General features: G+C 41.2%; 1 protein-coding gene across 1 annotated transcript in view; it reads right to left on the bottom strand.

Annotated features, from left to right (window-relative positions):
• Positions 1-2,271: 2,271 nt before the first annotated feature.
• LOC105929089 (1-phosphatidylinositol 4,5-bisphosphate phosphodiesterase beta-4) overlaps positions 2,272-18,071 on the bottom strand; it is an 82,979-nt gene continuing 67,179 nt past the window's right edge. Inside the window, exons 20-39 of the mRNA XM_021318599.2 lie at positions 17,545-17,631; positions 17,297-17,441; positions 17,115-17,199; positions 15,914-16,038; positions 14,084-14,135; positions 13,508-13,610; positions 13,187-13,351; positions 10,743-10,947; positions 10,072-10,160; positions 9,340-9,496; positions 9,197-9,246; positions 6,368-6,433; positions 5,792-5,907; positions 5,507-5,582; positions 5,234-5,409; positions 4,959-5,060; positions 4,550-4,607; positions 4,188-4,274; positions 3,580-3,616; positions 2,272-2,840 (exon numbers count right to left, since the gene is read on the bottom strand). Coding sequence (XP_021174274.2) covers positions 2,764-2,840; positions 3,580-3,616; positions 4,188-4,274; positions 4,550-4,607; positions 4,959-5,060; positions 5,234-5,409; positions 5,507-5,582; positions 5,792-5,907; positions 6,368-6,433; positions 9,197-9,246; positions 9,340-9,496; positions 10,072-10,160; positions 10,743-10,947; positions 13,187-13,351; positions 13,508-13,610; positions 14,084-14,135; positions 15,914-16,038; positions 17,115-17,199; positions 17,297-17,441; positions 17,545-17,631 — 2,058 coding nt within the window. The 3' untranslated portion in view covers positions 2,272-2,763. The remainder of the gene's footprint in view (positions 2,841-3,579; positions 3,617-4,187; positions 4,275-4,549; positions 4,608-4,958; positions 5,061-5,233; positions 5,410-5,506; positions 5,583-5,791; positions 5,908-6,367; positions 6,434-9,196; positions 9,247-9,339; positions 9,497-10,071; positions 10,161-10,742; positions 10,948-13,186; positions 13,352-13,507; positions 13,611-14,083; positions 14,136-15,913; positions 16,039-17,114; positions 17,200-17,296; positions 17,442-17,544; positions 17,632-18,071) is intronic.

Here is an 18,071-nt window from a genome sequence, read left to right as displayed (position 1 = left end):
ATTCAGCCAGAATTAGGGCTGCAGAATGTTGTACAATTTTCCAATGAAGATTTCAGTTTAGTATATTCAGTAGATGCTTTTCTTCTCTCCTTTCCTTTGTCATCTGTGCTTCCTTCACTATAATGTGACTTTTAGCATATGGGGCACTGTAATTTGTGTCTGGTGAGAGCATCCAGTTCTGTCAGACTCTGTCCAACCGGCTAAGTGTAACAGTTGCATGTAAAAATGTAAGTTTATAACATATGGACTAGATTAGCCAACAACTATTGCCCTCTAAACAATCCATTGCACAAACTGATATTGTGATGATCTGGTTGTGATATATTGTCCTGCTCTAGCCAGTAATATGTCAAAAAAACCATTTATTTTTACATGTACAGGTATATCTACAAAAAATGTGTATATTGTGTTAGAGTTCACTATTTTTTGTCGCTCCTTTCAGAAAGGGAAACCCAGCTTTTGTCCAACCACAGGCTGCTCACCTCCATGCCACGCCGCACTGATGCAGTAATTCATGCAAAAGGAGGCCAATCCAAGTAGTGAGTGCAATGCAATGCATGTTTCAGAAACCCGACATTTCAGCGTAAAATATCCTGTCTTTATTCGTTTTATGTAGTATTCTAATTTACTGAGAGCCTGAATTTTGGGTTTTCAAAATTACAAGAAATAAAAGCTGGAAATATTGCAGTCAAAGTGCAAAGAATGAATTCGAGTTTCACTTACTGAAACAAGTTACAAAAAATTGTATTTCATGAGATATATATATATATATATATATATATTTAGATGTGCCTGTAATGTTGTATCATTGTTCCACCTTGAAAAAAAGAAGTTAAAATGTGTTTTTAGTTTTTAATTGACTGAAATGAACGCTGGATATAGGCACCAGCAACCCCCGCGACCCCATGAGGGATAAAGCGGTTTGGAAAATGGATGGATGGATGGATGGATGGATGGATGGATGGACACTCACCCCAACGGTGTGTATGTAAACCTCTGCTCCGCACTGTATCTTAAATCAGGAAAACAATAACAATTATAAGGTGGCTAAAGTGCAGTCAAAAGCCTAATAAGGGACTCCTTCATCATTAGGTGACATGAAGAGTTGGGTTCTGTCAGCCTGTAAATTAAAGGAGGCTCTAAGATGCAAGTGTGGATTAACTCTCGGGATCTATTAGGCTCAGTTTTAAACCTAGTTTTGAGTGTACAACTTCAAATAAGTGTGCAAAGCAAAAAAACAAAAAGTTCAACTTCATATGGAAATGGTAACTTTTATTGCCTCTGTTCATGTAAAAATAAGTATAATCAGCACTTTTTGGTAACCTCCTACTCTGTGTTTTAACCTCTGTTTGGGTTACTATGGCAGATAAAATTGATTGAGTTGTTTAGATCTTAGAGGGAAAGATTCATTTAACTTTGCATAGTATGATCCTGTGGCCCAGGATCTACAGTGTGATATCTACAGTCATAATAAATTAGAACATAGATAGGTTCTGATGAGGCTTGTTTGTCAGATTATAAGCAGCTTTTGAAACACCAACCTTTAGGCAGATATTAAACATACTTTGATATAAGCCCACATTTCTGTATACATTTTTTTTTTCTCCTATTTGTCTAATGTACTATTCTAATCTTAAATGTCGGGTTTTCATTAGCTGTGCGTGGAAAATGAACAGAAATAAAGGCTTAAAAAGATCCGTCTGTTTCATTAATCTATAAAATGTGTTTTACTTAGTGAATTGAGTTCTGTGATAAATTAGCTCTTCAATAATAGGCTTTTTGAATATAACGGGAGAAAGAGAGAGATGTATTCAGCTGGAATCTGATAAACGAAGCCTGTTTTATCTAGTTTTTTACGTGCGAAGGGGTCACAGCTATTGCACCATGTATTTGACTTTCTGTGTTAAATAGTAAATCCACGTAAAATTGGAGTGAAAATCAGTAATAACCGATGTGTGCATTAATTACCCGTCATCCCTTTACAGGTATCCACCTCCACAAGACATCAATATTGGTTAGGGAAGGGGTTCCCTCTCTTAAGAGTTACTGTTTAATAGTTCTTTTTTTAAAATACATTCTTACTGAAAAACAGAGAATCATACAGTAGTGCACTGCTACATTTCCCACATTGAACAACCTATCATATACAAAGTGCTCTGGACAGGACTGGTGGAGCGTGTACAGTGTATTTCACAAAGTTTATTCATTTGTGCTGAAGTAACAAAGTCTAACACCTCTTCTCCCCCTCTTTACATACTGTGTGAGTTGATTGGGTGTCATTTAGAAAAAAAAAAAGAAAAAAGAAGAAGAAAATCCACAAGAATAAGTTACCTGCCGTGTGAGAAGCATGCGTGTGCTTGATTCTACCGACAGCTGACGGGATCTACGTACGGCGGGGGAGGACGGGCGTCCGTTTCTGCGTCGCTTCACCTGCGAGGTAACATTCCCTGTCCCGATAAAAGTGGTTGCGCCCCCGGTCTTACAGTGATAAGCAGCAATGGCTCAGTGGTACAATGTTGATTGGCGGGATAAAGGTGCCGATGACACGAGGCGTGGCTGGAGCGAACGGAGGACGCAGCTTCCACGGGTTGGAGTGAAGATTGGGGTTAATATTAGAGTGTCTGGGGAGGATGTTGTTCTCTGCACTGTAGAGGATGTCCTGCAGGGGAGGGGGAGGGGGGGGGGGCTGTTCTGCACCGCTGTGGGAAAGAGTATGGAGTGTGTTTCATTGTACATGTGTGGGTGGGTGGGTTCGCGACTCGGTCAGTCGCTCAGACCACCGTGGCAGGTCGGCGGTCCATCTCCTCCTCCAGCTTCACCATCTGCTGTATGTCCTTGGCCTTTGAAGGAGATAGAAAACAGAGGGACTCAGACAGAGATGTGACCGGAATGTGGACGCCGAGCATTTCGGCAGCGAATCCATCCATCTTCTTCGGCGACAAATTCCTGCTCACAATCTCAGTTTGCGGTTTACGACTCGCATTAAGTTGTTCTGCTGCTCGCATTATCAGAGTAAAACAGATCTGCGTCCTCTCATGCTACGTAGGACTGATAGTTGTCACAAAACGTCAACAGATGGATGCCGTCACATGCTATGAATGTAAATGACTGTGAGCTGGAATGAAAACACACTACACAGGGTTGTGAGCTGGCTTTTTTTTTTTTTTTTTTTGCTTTGTAACGGCTGGTGAGTCATGGTGATAAATGAGTCAAGCTGCTCGCTGGCATGCCTGATGCTCTCAAGCGCTGCAGACTCAAAAGGCTGGCTTGGCTTTAACAATAAAAAGAATTAGCTTTTCTTCTAAATTGTGCCATTTTCCCGCTTTAATTTGTTGAGTCGTTTCAAATACTCTCTTAAAAAAAAAAAAAAAAAAAAGCCATATCCACGACGAAAAGGTCAGATCTTAAAGAGACTCTGCAGGTATCTTAAGTGTGAAAGAAAAGTAACGCCACAGGGAGATGGAGAAAGGCACAAAGGAAAACATGGACCTGAAAGGAAACACCAACACAAAGCTGGGATCAGAGGTAGAGCAGACAGAAGAACATGATGATGATGATGAAGATGATGATGATGCCTACCTTGGACCTGATTGTTTGCATGGTGTGATTTCAAAAGCTGTGACGGAAGAAGCAAATCATATTAAAACCAAAACAAAAAAATGAGCATACACGTAAGACGTGTACAGATACAGATGGTGAAAAAAAAAACAAAAAAAAAAAAACAGAGACATGATTTTAGAAAGTTAAGTCATCTTTTAAGTTAAGCAGCATGTTTCTCCTGACTAGAAGGAATATGAATATCTTCGGACTGACCTAACCTAAATCTAAAGTAGGATGAAACCAGTGGAAACATGCAAAAAGCTGCAGCAATTATCAGGATTTAATTGCAGACATGAAGGAGACATGAATGTTTCACTCTAAAACCAAATGTTATTCCTGTTCTGCTGAGGACGCTACAAAGTCAGAGAATAGAAAACACAGTTATAATAATAAATACTAACACTTTAGACCATCTGAGATGAAAAAAAAAAAACATATTGTTTTATTCTCTTAGAATTGATCAACCTAAACTCTTATCCCAATACCCGCTACTGATGTCCAATCAGCAGGCACGTGGTTCCCAACCCGACCGACAGTTTGTGACATTCTGGCCCTTTCAGTTCATTATTTTCGGTTTGGTTCCTTACCTGCTCGTTGTGCCTCTCCAGCTTATCCAGCTGCTCTCTCTGATTTTTCTCCAGCTGCTCCATCTCCTTCTGATGCTTCATGGCCAGCTGGAGGCAAATCGTGAACATGAACATTTAATGCCTCCAATGCAAAATAATCTTGAAACTCGCTTGATGGCACCGCTTCAGTTTATTAGCCGTTACCTACAGTTTTATACGTGTATGAAAAAAGGTTTCACCTACTTTGTCATTAAAAATAAGTCATATTTTTTTTAGCTACACTATGATCTGTCTTACGCCTTGGTGTTGTTGAAACGAGATTTGTTATAAAGAAAGGAAACAGGTTGTATATCTATATACAGTATATGTAACAGAAAACGTACCCTCTTCCTCTCATCCAAAAACTTCTTGGTGTTGCTGCTGTTTAACTCGCGCACTCTCCTGAAGGACAAAAGCAACATAAGTAAAACTACAGTGCATTGCAAAAAAACATTTCTACCCCTTCTTAGCCGTTTATCATAGTCCAAATAGCAATCAATATATTTTATAAGGTCTTTTTTATGACAGACCATCACAGAGTAGTCCAACAAAAAAAAGAAAAAAAAACCATATATCCTTTTCTTTCCATTCCCAGCTAAGCACTAGTTTGTATTGATGTGCCACAGAAGTCCCAATAAAACAGAAGTAATTCTTTGGCTGTAACATGAAAAAATGTGGTCAGGGTCAAGGTGGATAATGAATCATTTTGTGAGGCTCTGCACATGCAGACAAAGCCCACTTTTAAAGACCTACCTCTCTCGCTCGGCCTTATTTTTGATGCTCTTGTCTTGGCAGATGGCTTTACTGTTCTCCATCGACATCTTGGCCTGGTTGGCACGCATCTCTTTGCTTTGCCTAAATTGCACATTTGAAGAAGAAAAAAAAAGGACTCAATCGAGCAAAAATAAAATCAACGTTTAATTTACCTAGCCGACCTTCGGTTGGAGGTACTGAAATAAAATGTCGCTGTTACTCCTCTTCTCTGAAGGGTAAGACCATAACAGATGAATGCAGGGTGTGTGTGTCACCTTTCATGGATGAGTTTGAGCTGCACGGTCTGCTGCTCCTGGACGCTGGTGAGGAGCTTCTTGAGGTGCTCACACTGCTGCGTAACATGGCCGTCCTTCACCAGCCGCTCTTCGCTGCTGTGACTACTGATCAGCTCTGACCACTCCTTGGTGTGTTGTGCTGTGATGTCTTTAACCTGCGTAAACACACACACACACAGCGTGGTTCATTATTGGTCGTTTTCCACTCCGCACCCTCTGTGGCCTCGTAGAATGCAGGTTGGTTTCTGATACCTTTGCTTTATGGTCTGTGGCAAGAGTTTGGATCTTATCTTCTGTCTCCTTCTTCAGCTCTTGGCAGTTGTTCTCCCTGTCAGTAAAAATGCAGAAGTGAGAATCAAAGTATAAGGAACACCAGGAATTTAAAAAAATGAAACCTACTTTTTAGTTAGGTGGCCATAGGCCTACAGCTAATTGATGTTAAGACACAAACACACGCCTCGCAGTTTCACAGCAGTATGTTCAGCTCTGTTTTTTTACATAATATTCATCATGGTGGTTTCATGGCTCCTTGCTTACCCTCGCTTCTTGATGGCTTTCTCTAACAGTTTCTCCAGATTAGTCTTTTCCTTTTCGTGGAGCGACACCATCTTATCCACCTGAGAGCAATGGGCTTTCTGCATTGCATTTTGATCCTGCAGTAAAGAAATCACTTTAGTGGTTGTCGTCTCCACCACTACCGTTCTACCTTCCATTCAACAGCTATATTTGAAATAAACAGAGAAGAAAAACTATAACTTCATCTTCTTGTGGTCAACAGATGTGTCTGGGCGGCGCTAGTATTCCTATGTTGCGTAACGAGGGTGATAATTAATGAAGCAATATGAATGAGCTAGCATACACCGTGGTCTCCATGGAGATCGCTGGCCAAAACAGAACTTTAGCAAGTCTAATTTCTTCGAAAGCGTCCGTCACGTGGCCGTCTTCTGTTTGTTTACAAAGGACTTTCTGTGTTTATGTGAGCAGGCATAAAATGATGAAGCAGGAGATGAAAGGTTGCAGCGTTTCTCTTGTTCCGTTTCTGGGTTTCTGAGCATCAATGGCCGTCTGGAATAAGCAGCAGCCACTTTGCATTACCAACAAACTCCCACCTACCTTTGAGTGTTTCTTCTTTAAAGCGTTGAGCTCCTTCTGCTGCTTTTTAATCAGCTTTAGGTAGCTCTGCAGTGGGAGACACAGACGTAAGGTTGTGATGTGCTGGCCGTAACGAGAGCAGACAGTCAGCAGAGCCCAGAGGACAAAAGTATTCCTACCCCTTTATGTTTTCCACATTATAACCACAAACTTCAGTGTATTTTTAATTTTTTTGGGGGGGCGTGGGGGTTCCATTGCAGGAAACATTTTAGGATCTAGGGTAGTTTTACTACTCAGACATTCAGACAGAAATCTACCCTAAACAATATTCTGCTTGGAAGGCAGCTCTTGTTGGATGCACCCTGAACTAAAAGGGGGAGTTTTGTAGTGGGAGGATGCTGAACATTTCTCACTGGTTGAATATCCCCTGCATTTTGTTTGAGTCATCGGCACCATGAAAGCGTCAACTGTCCTTACACAGCTGATTGTTATCCAGATTGAAGCATCTCTTTCTTTTTCTTTCCATGATTTGTGCAGATTTAAATCCACTTTTTTCACATTTTCACACAGTAGAGGCAGGCTGTGGCTTTCAAACTATAAAAGCTATGAAACAGTTTAAGATTAATGATTTAAAATTTGATTAAAATCTTTTTCTTTTCTTTTTTTTTTAAAATCTTTTTCTAATCACGTTCTTTGCTGTTTCGTAATCGATACAAACAACCTTGGATTCTTACCCCAAAATAGAAGCTCACACAAAAAGCAGCCTAGGAAGGCTAAAGGTTCTGGTTAATTAAGTCATGGAGAAAACCTTCAGGAACCAAAGTAGAAATGCTTCTTAGGGGGATAGACCGACACAGAGGAGTGCATAACTGCGAGGTGGAAAAATAAACAAGTTTTTGTTTTTACAAAAAAAGTTACATGTGGCATGAATTTGTATTCTGACCCTTTTAATCTAAAACCCCTTGGTAAAATCCAGTGTAACTTACTGTCTTCAGAAGTCACCTTTGTGTAATGTAATTTTTAGAGAACAAACAGCATCATGAAGACCCATGAAGACAGCAGACAGGTCAGGGAAATATTTAAAGGGACACTGTGTAACTAATTTGGCCTTTAATTAACAAATGTCAAGTATTGCTTTTATAAATACATATTATGACAAAGTCTAATAACCTCACAAGAAAAATGAAAGCGTTCTCCTAGCGTAGAATGAGTAGTTTATAAATAAATAGGTGGCACCCAACAGGAGACACCATGGTATTTCTGATTTCAGTAGCCGAAAAGGGACAAACTTGTCTGCCATACAGGTTTTCCCTTTTTGTCTCTTATATGAAGACGCACTGTCAGTGGAGGAGGAGTAGGAAACAAGCAAAGCCGACAGAAGATAATTCTACTTTCCGTTTTCTGTTAAAATGGAGGACCATCCATACTCTTTGCCCAGCGAGAGGGAAGAGAACGTAACCAAGAAAAGAAAGAGAAGTAATAACCGGGAGAAAATGAGAGTCTGTATCGGCGCAGCTATTATTACCAGGTGGAGATAATTCACAGGGGAGCAGGGCTTTAAAACGAATGCAGAGGTTTCAGGCCTTCTGCTGGACAGCAGGTAAGTTAATTCAATAGAACAGTGAAGTTTATTTTGGCGTCACGTTAGAAACAGGACAGTGTAGTGCATAAACAAATCTGTCCTACCGGCAGGCAGGGAAGGCTCGTCTCCCTCTCAGAGAGGATGTGTCTTCACGGAGAGGCGGAGTGATATTTCAGCCAGTCTGTAGCGCAGCAGCGTGAGCGGGTCTCTCTATAACTCGTGTTTATAGTCGTTTATTTCAGAGCCCAAATAAGCGGCTTGATGTTCCGGAACAAACCCAATAAACCACAAACCGGGATTCATGGAATTTACAAGCAACTTTAGAATAAAATAAGCCCGAAGTCACTTATAATAAGCAGACTTGGCAACAGTGCCAAAAACCATTTCACACGATGACCGCAGCTATTAGCAGTGGGTAATACATGGAGGACCACTAGATGATCTTACACACTGGAGCTTTAAGGAGAGGTTCAAGTCAGGGTTAGGGCTAAACTGCAAACCTAGCAAGACAAGGCCATGCAGCTGCTAACCTGACAGGCTTAGTGGGGACAGCACCACTATTAAGAGAAAGCCCAGAGAAATCCTGCTTGCAGAATCCCACAAGTCACATAGAAAACAATACAAACACACTAAGTAATGTGTTTTCATTAGATGAGATCAAAATTCAATTCAACGGCATGGTCTATGAGCAAAACACCGTTTCTGGTGGAAAACGCCATCTCCATGGGGAAAGATTGATGGCAGTATTAAGCTGTGAGGATCCTTTAGTACCACTGGCTTTGCAAAGTTCTGACTTGGAAACATTGAATAAAGATTACACCTACACACAGGTGGACAGGTGTTTACTGACTGGGTCAGGTTCTGATGGCAATTGGTTACAGCTGATTTTATTGAAGTATATCGGCGTAAACTCCACTATTATTTTTTGATTTTTATTTGTGATAAACACTGAACACTATGTATCCCTTTTCATCCAGTTCAAAAATATGTGCTACTTTGTGTAAGCCGTCACATAAAATCCCGATAAAATACACTAAGTTTGAAGATGTAACATGGAAAAATGTGGGAAAGATTGAAGAGCATGAAGCCTTTTGCACGGTCCCATATTTTTACTCTTAACAGATCTTTATTTTTTGAACCATGCATTAAAAATCTGTTAGTCCAGACTTGATCAAAATAAATAAAAAATGTATACCATAAATTGGTGCACATAATCACGCACATCTTTTAATCCCGAACCAGACATCATTGACCGAAATGATACAAACCTTCATTTGCTTCAATTCATCAATGCTCACGTTAGGCACAAGTGCAGCATCTAAAAAAGAAAAAAAGAAAAGAAAAATAAATTCAGTGTGTGGAATGAAAACAGGGTGTAACTTTAACAAGTCAATAGGAATTCAATATTTACCCTTCTTGTTCTCATTTGTATTGTTTTGAGTAGAGTTGGAGGTCTGAGCCATATCTGAGCTGGACTGCTGGGTCACACTGGATTTCCCTGTGTCTCCTTTTCCTTTTCCCTTCTTGTCATTCTTTGAGCTTCCATTGGGAACATCAGCTATGTCATTCTATTGGACAGAGAGACAATTATAATATAATGCTGCTTTTAATGGAAGAAGGTAGTTAGGCTGGGCAAGAAGGCTCAAAAATAAAATCTCTGATTTTTTTATACCACATCCCATTAATTGATTTTTCCCCTCCTTCTCATTTCACTAAAATAAATTAAAGAAATTATTTTAATAACGTGCTTTTATTTTGGCTGGGAGTTGACCAGAATACCAGAAACTAAAAACAAGCTGTCAAACAAGCTTTTAAAACAAGATGACAAACACAATTTTTGCTGCTAGTGGTATTACACAATGAGCTAAGAAAAGGCTTCACTTCACTTGTGTAACTTAAAATTAACTTAAAAAAGTAAATTAATAAATTAAAGTGCCATATTATAGTAAAAAAAAAAGGTTTCCTCAAAATTTTTACAATATATCTTCCTAAACATATATTCACCACTACATGCTATTCTCTTGATGGAAGCTAAATGAGTGCATTGGCAAAATAAAATCTTAATAAATTGTAAATTCGAATTAATCGATTAAATTGATTTGTCGCCCAGCCCTAGTCGTTACTATTTCGCTGTTATGTGTACCGTGTCAATCCCCAGGGCCTTCATCTGGTCGGCTCTCTTCTCCGCTATGGTCAAAAACTTCTTTGGATCCGATAGAGCATCCACAATTGCTGCACAAAAAAGATTATTTAAACCAATGGCGGTTAAGAAATTTCACTATCCTTCAGCTAAAGCATGTGAATAAACAGAGTCAAAAAAAAAAAATCTCATCCCTTCTTTAAACAACCGTTTTAAGAGAAGAGGATTTCATTTTTGAGCAATGCTGTACTAGAAGCTAATAGTCTCAGTAATGGCTCCTCACTCCAAGCCTCTTGGCTTTATTTAATGGCAACTCCAATTGTCCAACTCATTTGTATGCTTGTGCCTGTACGAAACTGTCTGCAGATTTACTGTCGTCATCAATTGTGCCGTGCCATTACTGCAAACGTTAAAGCTATCCCTCCCGAGGCACAGAGTGAGAAGAGACTTGCTATACTTTCCGTTTCTCCCCTGCTCTCCCTGTAGGCTACAGACGCCTTTTTATTATCAGCCATGAATAATCTGAGGGCAGTTTAAAATTGCAAGTCAGGATGAGAAGCACCTGTCGTTTTCTGTAAAAAAAAAACAAAAAAAAAACAAACCCAAAACGCTCCAAGCAAATAAGTGCACATAACGCTGTGGAGGGAGTGTGTTTGTATTCCTGCTGCCCTCACCTCCAAAGCCGTCGGGCACGTACGTCTTGAGGATGATTTGGCAGAAGATGGTCGGCAACGACAGAGGGTTGTTGCCTTCGTTCCTCAGGGAGATGTGGCGGTAGCCAGCCTGCAGGCCGTCCAGAGGCAGGATGCGCTGCCCAATCAGCTTGTTGTTGTCGTCGTAGACCGCGATGCGCAGCACTGCCAGATCTGGTAAGATTACCTAGACGGTAGGGATATAAGGAGGAAGGTAGGGAGGGGGAGGCGGGAATGCAATCGAGAAAGACAGAAAGCAAATGGAGTGAATAAAAGACAGATAAAAAAAAGCCTAAGTTAAAGCTCAAAGGTATTTTGAAAGAAGTTAAGGATGAAACTGGAGGCACACTATCAGGAGATAGATGCATCCAGGCGCGCCACCGACGAGGCCATCGCCTCCACAGTTAGGATGCATTCAGAGGCGCTGGCGCTTGTGATCAGTGCACTTTCCGTCTTTAGAAATAAGAATTGGGGGGGGGGGGATAAGTGTTATCTGGTTCTGCGTGGGGAGACACCTGTACATAAAGAGCAGGTTAATGAAATACGAAGGAGACGAGGCTGGAGATGACTGCTTAAAGGCACCATCTGTGTACATGCTTACATTTCTATTGTTGCAGCATGAGTGCGGGTACTGCTGAGGTGTACGGTTTGCTCAGCGTCATCCTGACAGCAGCATGTAAGCACTGAACGTGCAGCAGCATCTGCAGGTATCTGTAAGCGTGGACGTGAAACGGGAAACCTGACAGCGGCTCTGGGTATGATGTGCCGCCTTGATAGCAGTTTGCAAGTGTGTGTGTTTGAGAGAGAGAGAGAGAGAGAGAGAGAAAGAGAGAGAGAGTGAGGGGAAGAGAGTAAAGCAGCACTGCGGCAGGGTTTGATGGATGGTGTGTGTTAGAAAGCTGGAGTCACAGTCATGGCTGAGAGACTTCTTATTCTGCTGAGAGCAGCACTATTATCCACACATTACTCAATGGCTTTCTGTCTCACATCTCTCATTTTCCTTATTCTCTTCCGTACCTGTAATTATTTTTTTGTCTTTCCTTTGTTTCTACGTGACATTTTTTTATCCTTATTTCCATTTGCGTCCGTGTGCCAAGACGCAAAGGAATGTACGCTTCACATTTGGCGCCACACTGTTAAAGTTATTCTCTTGCTCCTAGTGTCGTCACAATGGTTTGTCCGGTTTTATTCATCATCTTATTAATGACATAGTTTGTAATTATGTTCAACTCAAACCCGCCCACGTTACTTTAAGATGAGACGGAAAGGGAACTTTTTGGCCCAGGTAAAAATCTAAAGGGGATGCTTTTCTTCAACAGCTGATGTGAATATGGATGTAGCTAAATACAGGGTACTAGAGGAGAAAAAGGGTGTTGAAGCATGCAAAAAGGCTTGAGAAAAAGGCGACGACGTGATGACAACCCAAATAATACTCATGTCAGGGTTTTCAGAAGCTTATTTACAAAAAACTTTTAAAACCATGAGCCCTTTCCTTCCATTGTACAATTATGAAACATCATGGTATGCTGTAGTATTACGAGCTCCTTTTCCTGAAACTAAGGGGTTGAGCCCAACTCTTGAAAAATGTCCCCACAGCATAAATCCCTTCCTGCACCAAATTCTACACTTCACACAATGCGGTCAGGCAAGTGGCGCTCTTCTCACAACCGCTAAAGCCAGACGCATCCATTGGACTTCCAGACAGAGCGGCATTATTCATCCCTCCAGAGAACACATCCCGACTTGCTCTATGGTCCAGCGGCAGTGTGCTTGACATCCCCGCATCCGACGCTTTGCAAATGATCAGCGAAGGCTTGGGTGCAGCTGCTTGGCCGTGGAAACTCATATTCTACGAGGCTCTCTACACTCTCGTCTCTTAGTGACCTCAGCGTCCGCTGACCCCTCCGTGTGACTTTGTGTGGCCTTTCCAGCTGCTTCCAGTTTGCTATGATATCGCTAAACATTCACTGGAGAATTTAGTGCTGAGAGAATTTCATGACTTGCTGCACAGGTGGGACCCTTACTGGGTACCGCAGTTACTGAACCTGAGATCCACCAGTTCTTTCACATTTGTTTGCAGAGCCCCTCTCCATGCCTAGGGTGCTGGATTTTAGGCACCCGTAGCTGTGGAAAAGCTACGGGTGAACATCTGAATTCAATAATTTGGAGGAGTGATCCATTAGGTCTGGCAGCACTTTTGGTGTGAACGTTTGGATTTTATTTAAACAAATACTTTGAGTTTGGAAAAGTATTAAAGTTTGGCAAAAAAAAATATGGATGAGCCTTGAATGTCCTACAAAATTCCAGGGGTGTGAATATTTTTTTTCAATGCTTTCTATAAGCAGCACAGGCCCAATGCATTTGCGTCCAAATCATTTTTACATCAAAAGTATCTTAATGCTTCCCCATCATTTCTTGCTCCCTACCTTCCTGAAAACAAAGGGCTCTTCGTTGTAGGCTGGATTCAGTCCGTTGTTCATCACCATGCGCGTGCGAAACTCTTTCCGGATGGTATCCGTCGGCAACCCGTACATGTCAACCTCAACATATGTGCCGATTTTTTTGTCAGACAGAAACTGTCCGGAAAACACCTGCAATTTGGCAGACAAAAAAAAAAAAAACAACACAATTTAATACGGATTTTACTAGACATTAAACAAATGTTAGTGAAGGTAAAAAAAAAAATCCTATGCGTGCTGCTATGCTTGTTGCAGTAATGAAAGCCAGCAGTATTCCTAAGAGCCAACCTGAACGCTGCAGGTTGCCGCAATGACGCCATCCACCGGCGTCTCTGAGAAAGGGTCAAACGTCCTGTCTGAGCGACGCATGAAGTCTGGCTTCAGCAGGTACCTGAAGCACAGGAGACTATTATATAGGAACGGTGAACGCACAAACAAATCCCTCTGGGGTTAAACTCAACTCAATACTGATATGTGTAAATCAAAAATGTTTCCATGCATTTCTGCAAATTTCTCTAATGTATAAAAAAAACCCTCCATCATTGGAAGATACTCCTCATAAAAAAATATTAATAATGACAAGTTGTCTGCAAATGCCCTGCTCTCTTCACAGATGATTCCTAGAATTAGCCGTAAAATCCCTCCCCTTAGGGACAGCATTAGTCCAGGAATGGAGATGGCAGCGGGAAGAGGAAGATGTAAATGAAGGCAGAGACGGGTGAAAAGAAGCGTCCTTTTTCAAAGCACTTATTGGCTCTCAGGGGCAGATAGTAGCTACTGGCAATAAGTAATGAGATGTGACAAGTTGTAATTGATGAGCCTTAGAAAAAAAGGGGGGGGGGGGGATGGAGAGGCTGCTCTCACCCGCAACAGCCGTTGTACTCAAACTTCCCTTGGTTCAACTGCATGGCCAGGTCTGAAGGAGAGAAACAGAGACGTTTAAACAATAATTTTATATTAAACCCAGAGCAAAGCTGAACGTATGTGAAAGCAACATAACGTGCAACCAATAAATCAAGGTATCTGCAAATGTTTTGTGTTATTGGCCGTTAAACAGGGAGACATCTTTGCTATTTTGCCCGTAAATAATCTGCCTCCAGGAGCTCGGCCGCTCGTGTAAAAGGCCTCCAGCTCTGCACATGCCCCGCATACAGCAGACCATATGGTCAAGCTGCTCTGGCTTCCAGACACAGAGCAGCAGCTGCTTTTCCAACAGGCATAACTCACAGTATATAGGTGTTTGTGCACAGTTTAAAAATGTTAAAAGTCTTACAAGAGACCTGCAGTCAGATGCTTGAAATTCAAACCGGAGCCACAGTGGAGACGAGCAACCCATGTGCATAAAGCTTCAGCAGGCTGTTTGTGTTAATATTTACATAAGAGGCTTGAATGCTGCCTGCCCTGCAGTACTTTTCGGCTTGGGATGTAAACTTGACAGTAAGAAGCGAGGAAATGAATGTGCATGCATCTAACCTGGAAAATTTTTTTTTAAGGAAATGAAAAGCTTGCTATCCAGAGCTGTGCCAAACCATTCATACACCTTGAATGTTTCCATTTTTGCTCGTATTGCAAGTACAAACTTTAAATGTGGGGGATTTTACGTGGTAGATTGGCATAGATTAGTGTGTGATTGTAAAGTTGTAGGAAAATGATATTTTTTTTTTTTTTTTTTTTTTTTTTTTTTTACATATAATACATCCAACATTTGTTTCTAGAGCCCTAAGTTCAAGAATCGATGACCTACAGGAAGATTAACCTCCACCCCAGCTTTACGTCTTCTAAATGTGGCATCTAAATGCCACTCTTTTTTTTTCTTTTGCCCTGTATTTCATCCGTATTCACATCAACTCTGATTAGTTTCTGTGTTCCTGTGAGCATCCCCACAGCATGATACTGCTACCACTAAGAGTCAAACAGCGCTCCTTAAGGTTACATGAAGACGATGGTTTTCTCACTACTCTTCCATAAAGACCAGATCAATAATAGTTGTCCTGCCAACACATTCTCCAACCTAACGATTCACTTTGCCCAACCTGGCCTTCCAGGCGGATGGCCGTGTCTTTCTAGATTTGCAGTTTTTTGATACTCTATTTTCAGCTGACAGATGTAATTCATATTATAGAATATCTTTTTTTGTTGACATAACACTGCTTTAAACTTCTCAACAATTGTATAACAGGCTTGTTTCCTGTGTTCCTTGATCTTCATCATGTTGCTTGTTTGCTGACACTCTCCAACAACCCTCTGAGGTCTACAGAGCTCAGCGACATTATACTGAGATACAATTAAAATAAATTACAACGAGAGGGGCTGTTTTGATTAATTACCTGAACTCTGCATCCCATTGGCTGCACTGGATTTTATTTACAGGTCTCATAGTAAAGTGGTCTTATATCCATATGCATGCTACATTTTTTTCTTTCATGTAAGGTCTGAAAATTACGTGTCATTTTCTTTCCATTTCACAATGATGTTCTGCCCAATCACAAAAACTGATGTAAATTTGAGGTTGTAATAAAACAAAGTCAGAAAAGATCTGAGAAAGGCACTGAAAACCCTGATTAACGTAAAGCTTATATCGAAGGTAGGAGCAATAAATATCAACGTGTGAGAGGTGTACTCACTTTGGTGAGATACTGTATGTGCATGCGTGTGTGTGAGGGGTCAGCAGTCCCATGTTGCATGCTGTGGTACCTGGGGTCTGGAAGTTGAGGGAGACCATCTGGCAGCCTGCGTTCCAGAAGATCTGAGGCATGTAATTACTGGAGTCCACCCTGCCTCCTTTGGGGTAGATACGGCTCATCTGACGCTTGTTGTAGCTGCACTGATGCTCAGGAAAATTTCAAAAGGGATAAAAATAAGAGAGAGAACATTTGTGTTTCTGCACATGTGAATGTTTGTATATGTGTGTATGTGTGTGTGTGTGTGTGTGTGTGTGTGTGTGGGAGGGGGGGGGGGTATGATTGAGCAAATGTGCATGTCTGTCTTTATCAACCAGACTGTAGGGCTATTTTTAGAGTGAACATCCTGAGTCAAGCAGACCCACTGAGGAGTGAGAGAAAATGCAAATGATCCGTTGACCAATCGACACAATTATGAATCACACAAAGCTTGTGAGGCGACAAGTTGTTCTTTGAGAAATACAAAAAACAAACATGACTGAAAATCATGTTGGGCCCAGCCATGAGAGGAACAAAAAGGACTGAACTACGCACACAACAAAACAAACTGGGCTAACCACAGTTTTGAACCGTCCCCATGCACAGCTCCCAGGAGGGAGGAGTTTAACAGCTGGAATCCCTTTAATGGCATAGGGCTATGTGATCTCGCTTTTCAAGTAACAGAGCGCATCTTCGACGGCATCCTGGATACAAAATAAGTACGGTCTGCTGTTTGTGCACCCATTGACACTAGATAAATAATACTAGCCGCCTGCTAGCTAGCTTGCTAGCCTGGCTGTCTAAGCTCTGCAGAGAAAAATCTGAAAGAACAACATAATCCCCAGGAAGAGACGAGGCCTTTGATTACATCAACAAAGCGGGTGCCCTTCCACTGCCTTGAAGAAAAACGGCATTTGAAACTGCAGCCTGTGCTCTGTGGTCTGCTGCGAGTCGGTCAGACGCTTGATCCCAGCCACTGGACCGAGAGCCACCGCCACGCAATTCACTGACCCCATCAGAAGTCCTGATTTCTTTTCCTTTCACAATAAGAAATTAAAGAAATTATTTTATTGTTTCACAAGTAATTTGAGTTTTGTATTGTTCCACAAAAATGTATGTGGCCTCCACTTATTTAGCTAATGCAGGAGTCCTCAGTTGTGCTGATCATAACATCACAATGTGTTTTTACATATTAATCTAAATGAGCGATAATCTCAGGCAGGCTCAAAGGATACTTGACAAACTCGATGGCATTGGTCTTCAGATAGCCCAGGCCAACCGACTCATTAAAAGATGACATGTTGTGGTGGATATTCCTCTCTGAAACACAAGAAACAGGACCACACCACTGCATTTAGTGACTAAAAATAGACATCAAATAATCTGTATAAGAAAAATAAAATGTAATGACCCTCACCTTCTGCAACATCAAAACCCTGAAATTTAACCGGCTGAGCATAGTTGACCATGGCTGAGAGATACGGATGAATGTTTGTGGTGGCTGACTCATATTTATATTGAGCTATTAGAGCCTCCTCAGAGTCCTCTGGCACCTCCCCACCCTGCACAGGGAAGAGGAATAGTGACATATTACTTATATATAAATACCTTCAACGGAAGAAAATGTCCTTCTTATAGTAAGGAGAAACATTGGCAGGCACTTGCCTTCTTGTTATTGTCCTGGTCAGATGCTTCAGAGATATCTGTGGCGTCTGTTGCTTCAGAGATCTCTGTTACCTCGTCATCAGGTACCTTAAAAAGAGTCCAATCATGAGTAGCCCTGTAATTCCTACAATGGTGGCTCAACTCAGACAATTAAAATAATTGTCAGCTTCATTTGCAGTCACTTTTCTGCTAGATGTGGTCTGAGTTTTTCCGTAATCATTTACCATGTGTTACTGTGTAATGGCACCGGAGAGAAGATTCAGAATCATCAATTGTTTGATTGCCCTTTTTGTGTAGTCTGAGCTGTAATTTAGTTTCTAAAACAGCACAACCCTGCTTTAGAAACAAGTAACATTTACCTGAACTAAAACTGAGTATTACAGAGGCAGGAATCACACGGTACATTTTAATGACATGTTCAGGGTACTGTCTGCATAAGCTATTATTTTTATAACGCGGTTATAACTGTGGCGATTTCCTTCCTGCCATTAGTTACGACTGCACAGAAACCCCACAAGCTTTATTTA

Source organism: Fundulus heteroclitus, unplaced genomic scaffold, assembly GCF_011125445.2.
Source record: "Fundulus heteroclitus isolate FHET01 unplaced genomic scaffold, MU-UCD_Fhet_4.1 scaffold_76, whole genome shotgun sequence".
NCBI lineage: Eukaryota > Metazoa > Chordata > Actinopteri > Cyprinodontiformes > Fundulidae > Fundulus > Fundulus heteroclitus.
The sequence above is the reverse complement of the archived record's forward strand: the minus strand, read 5'-3'. Positions and strand labels throughout refer to the sequence as shown.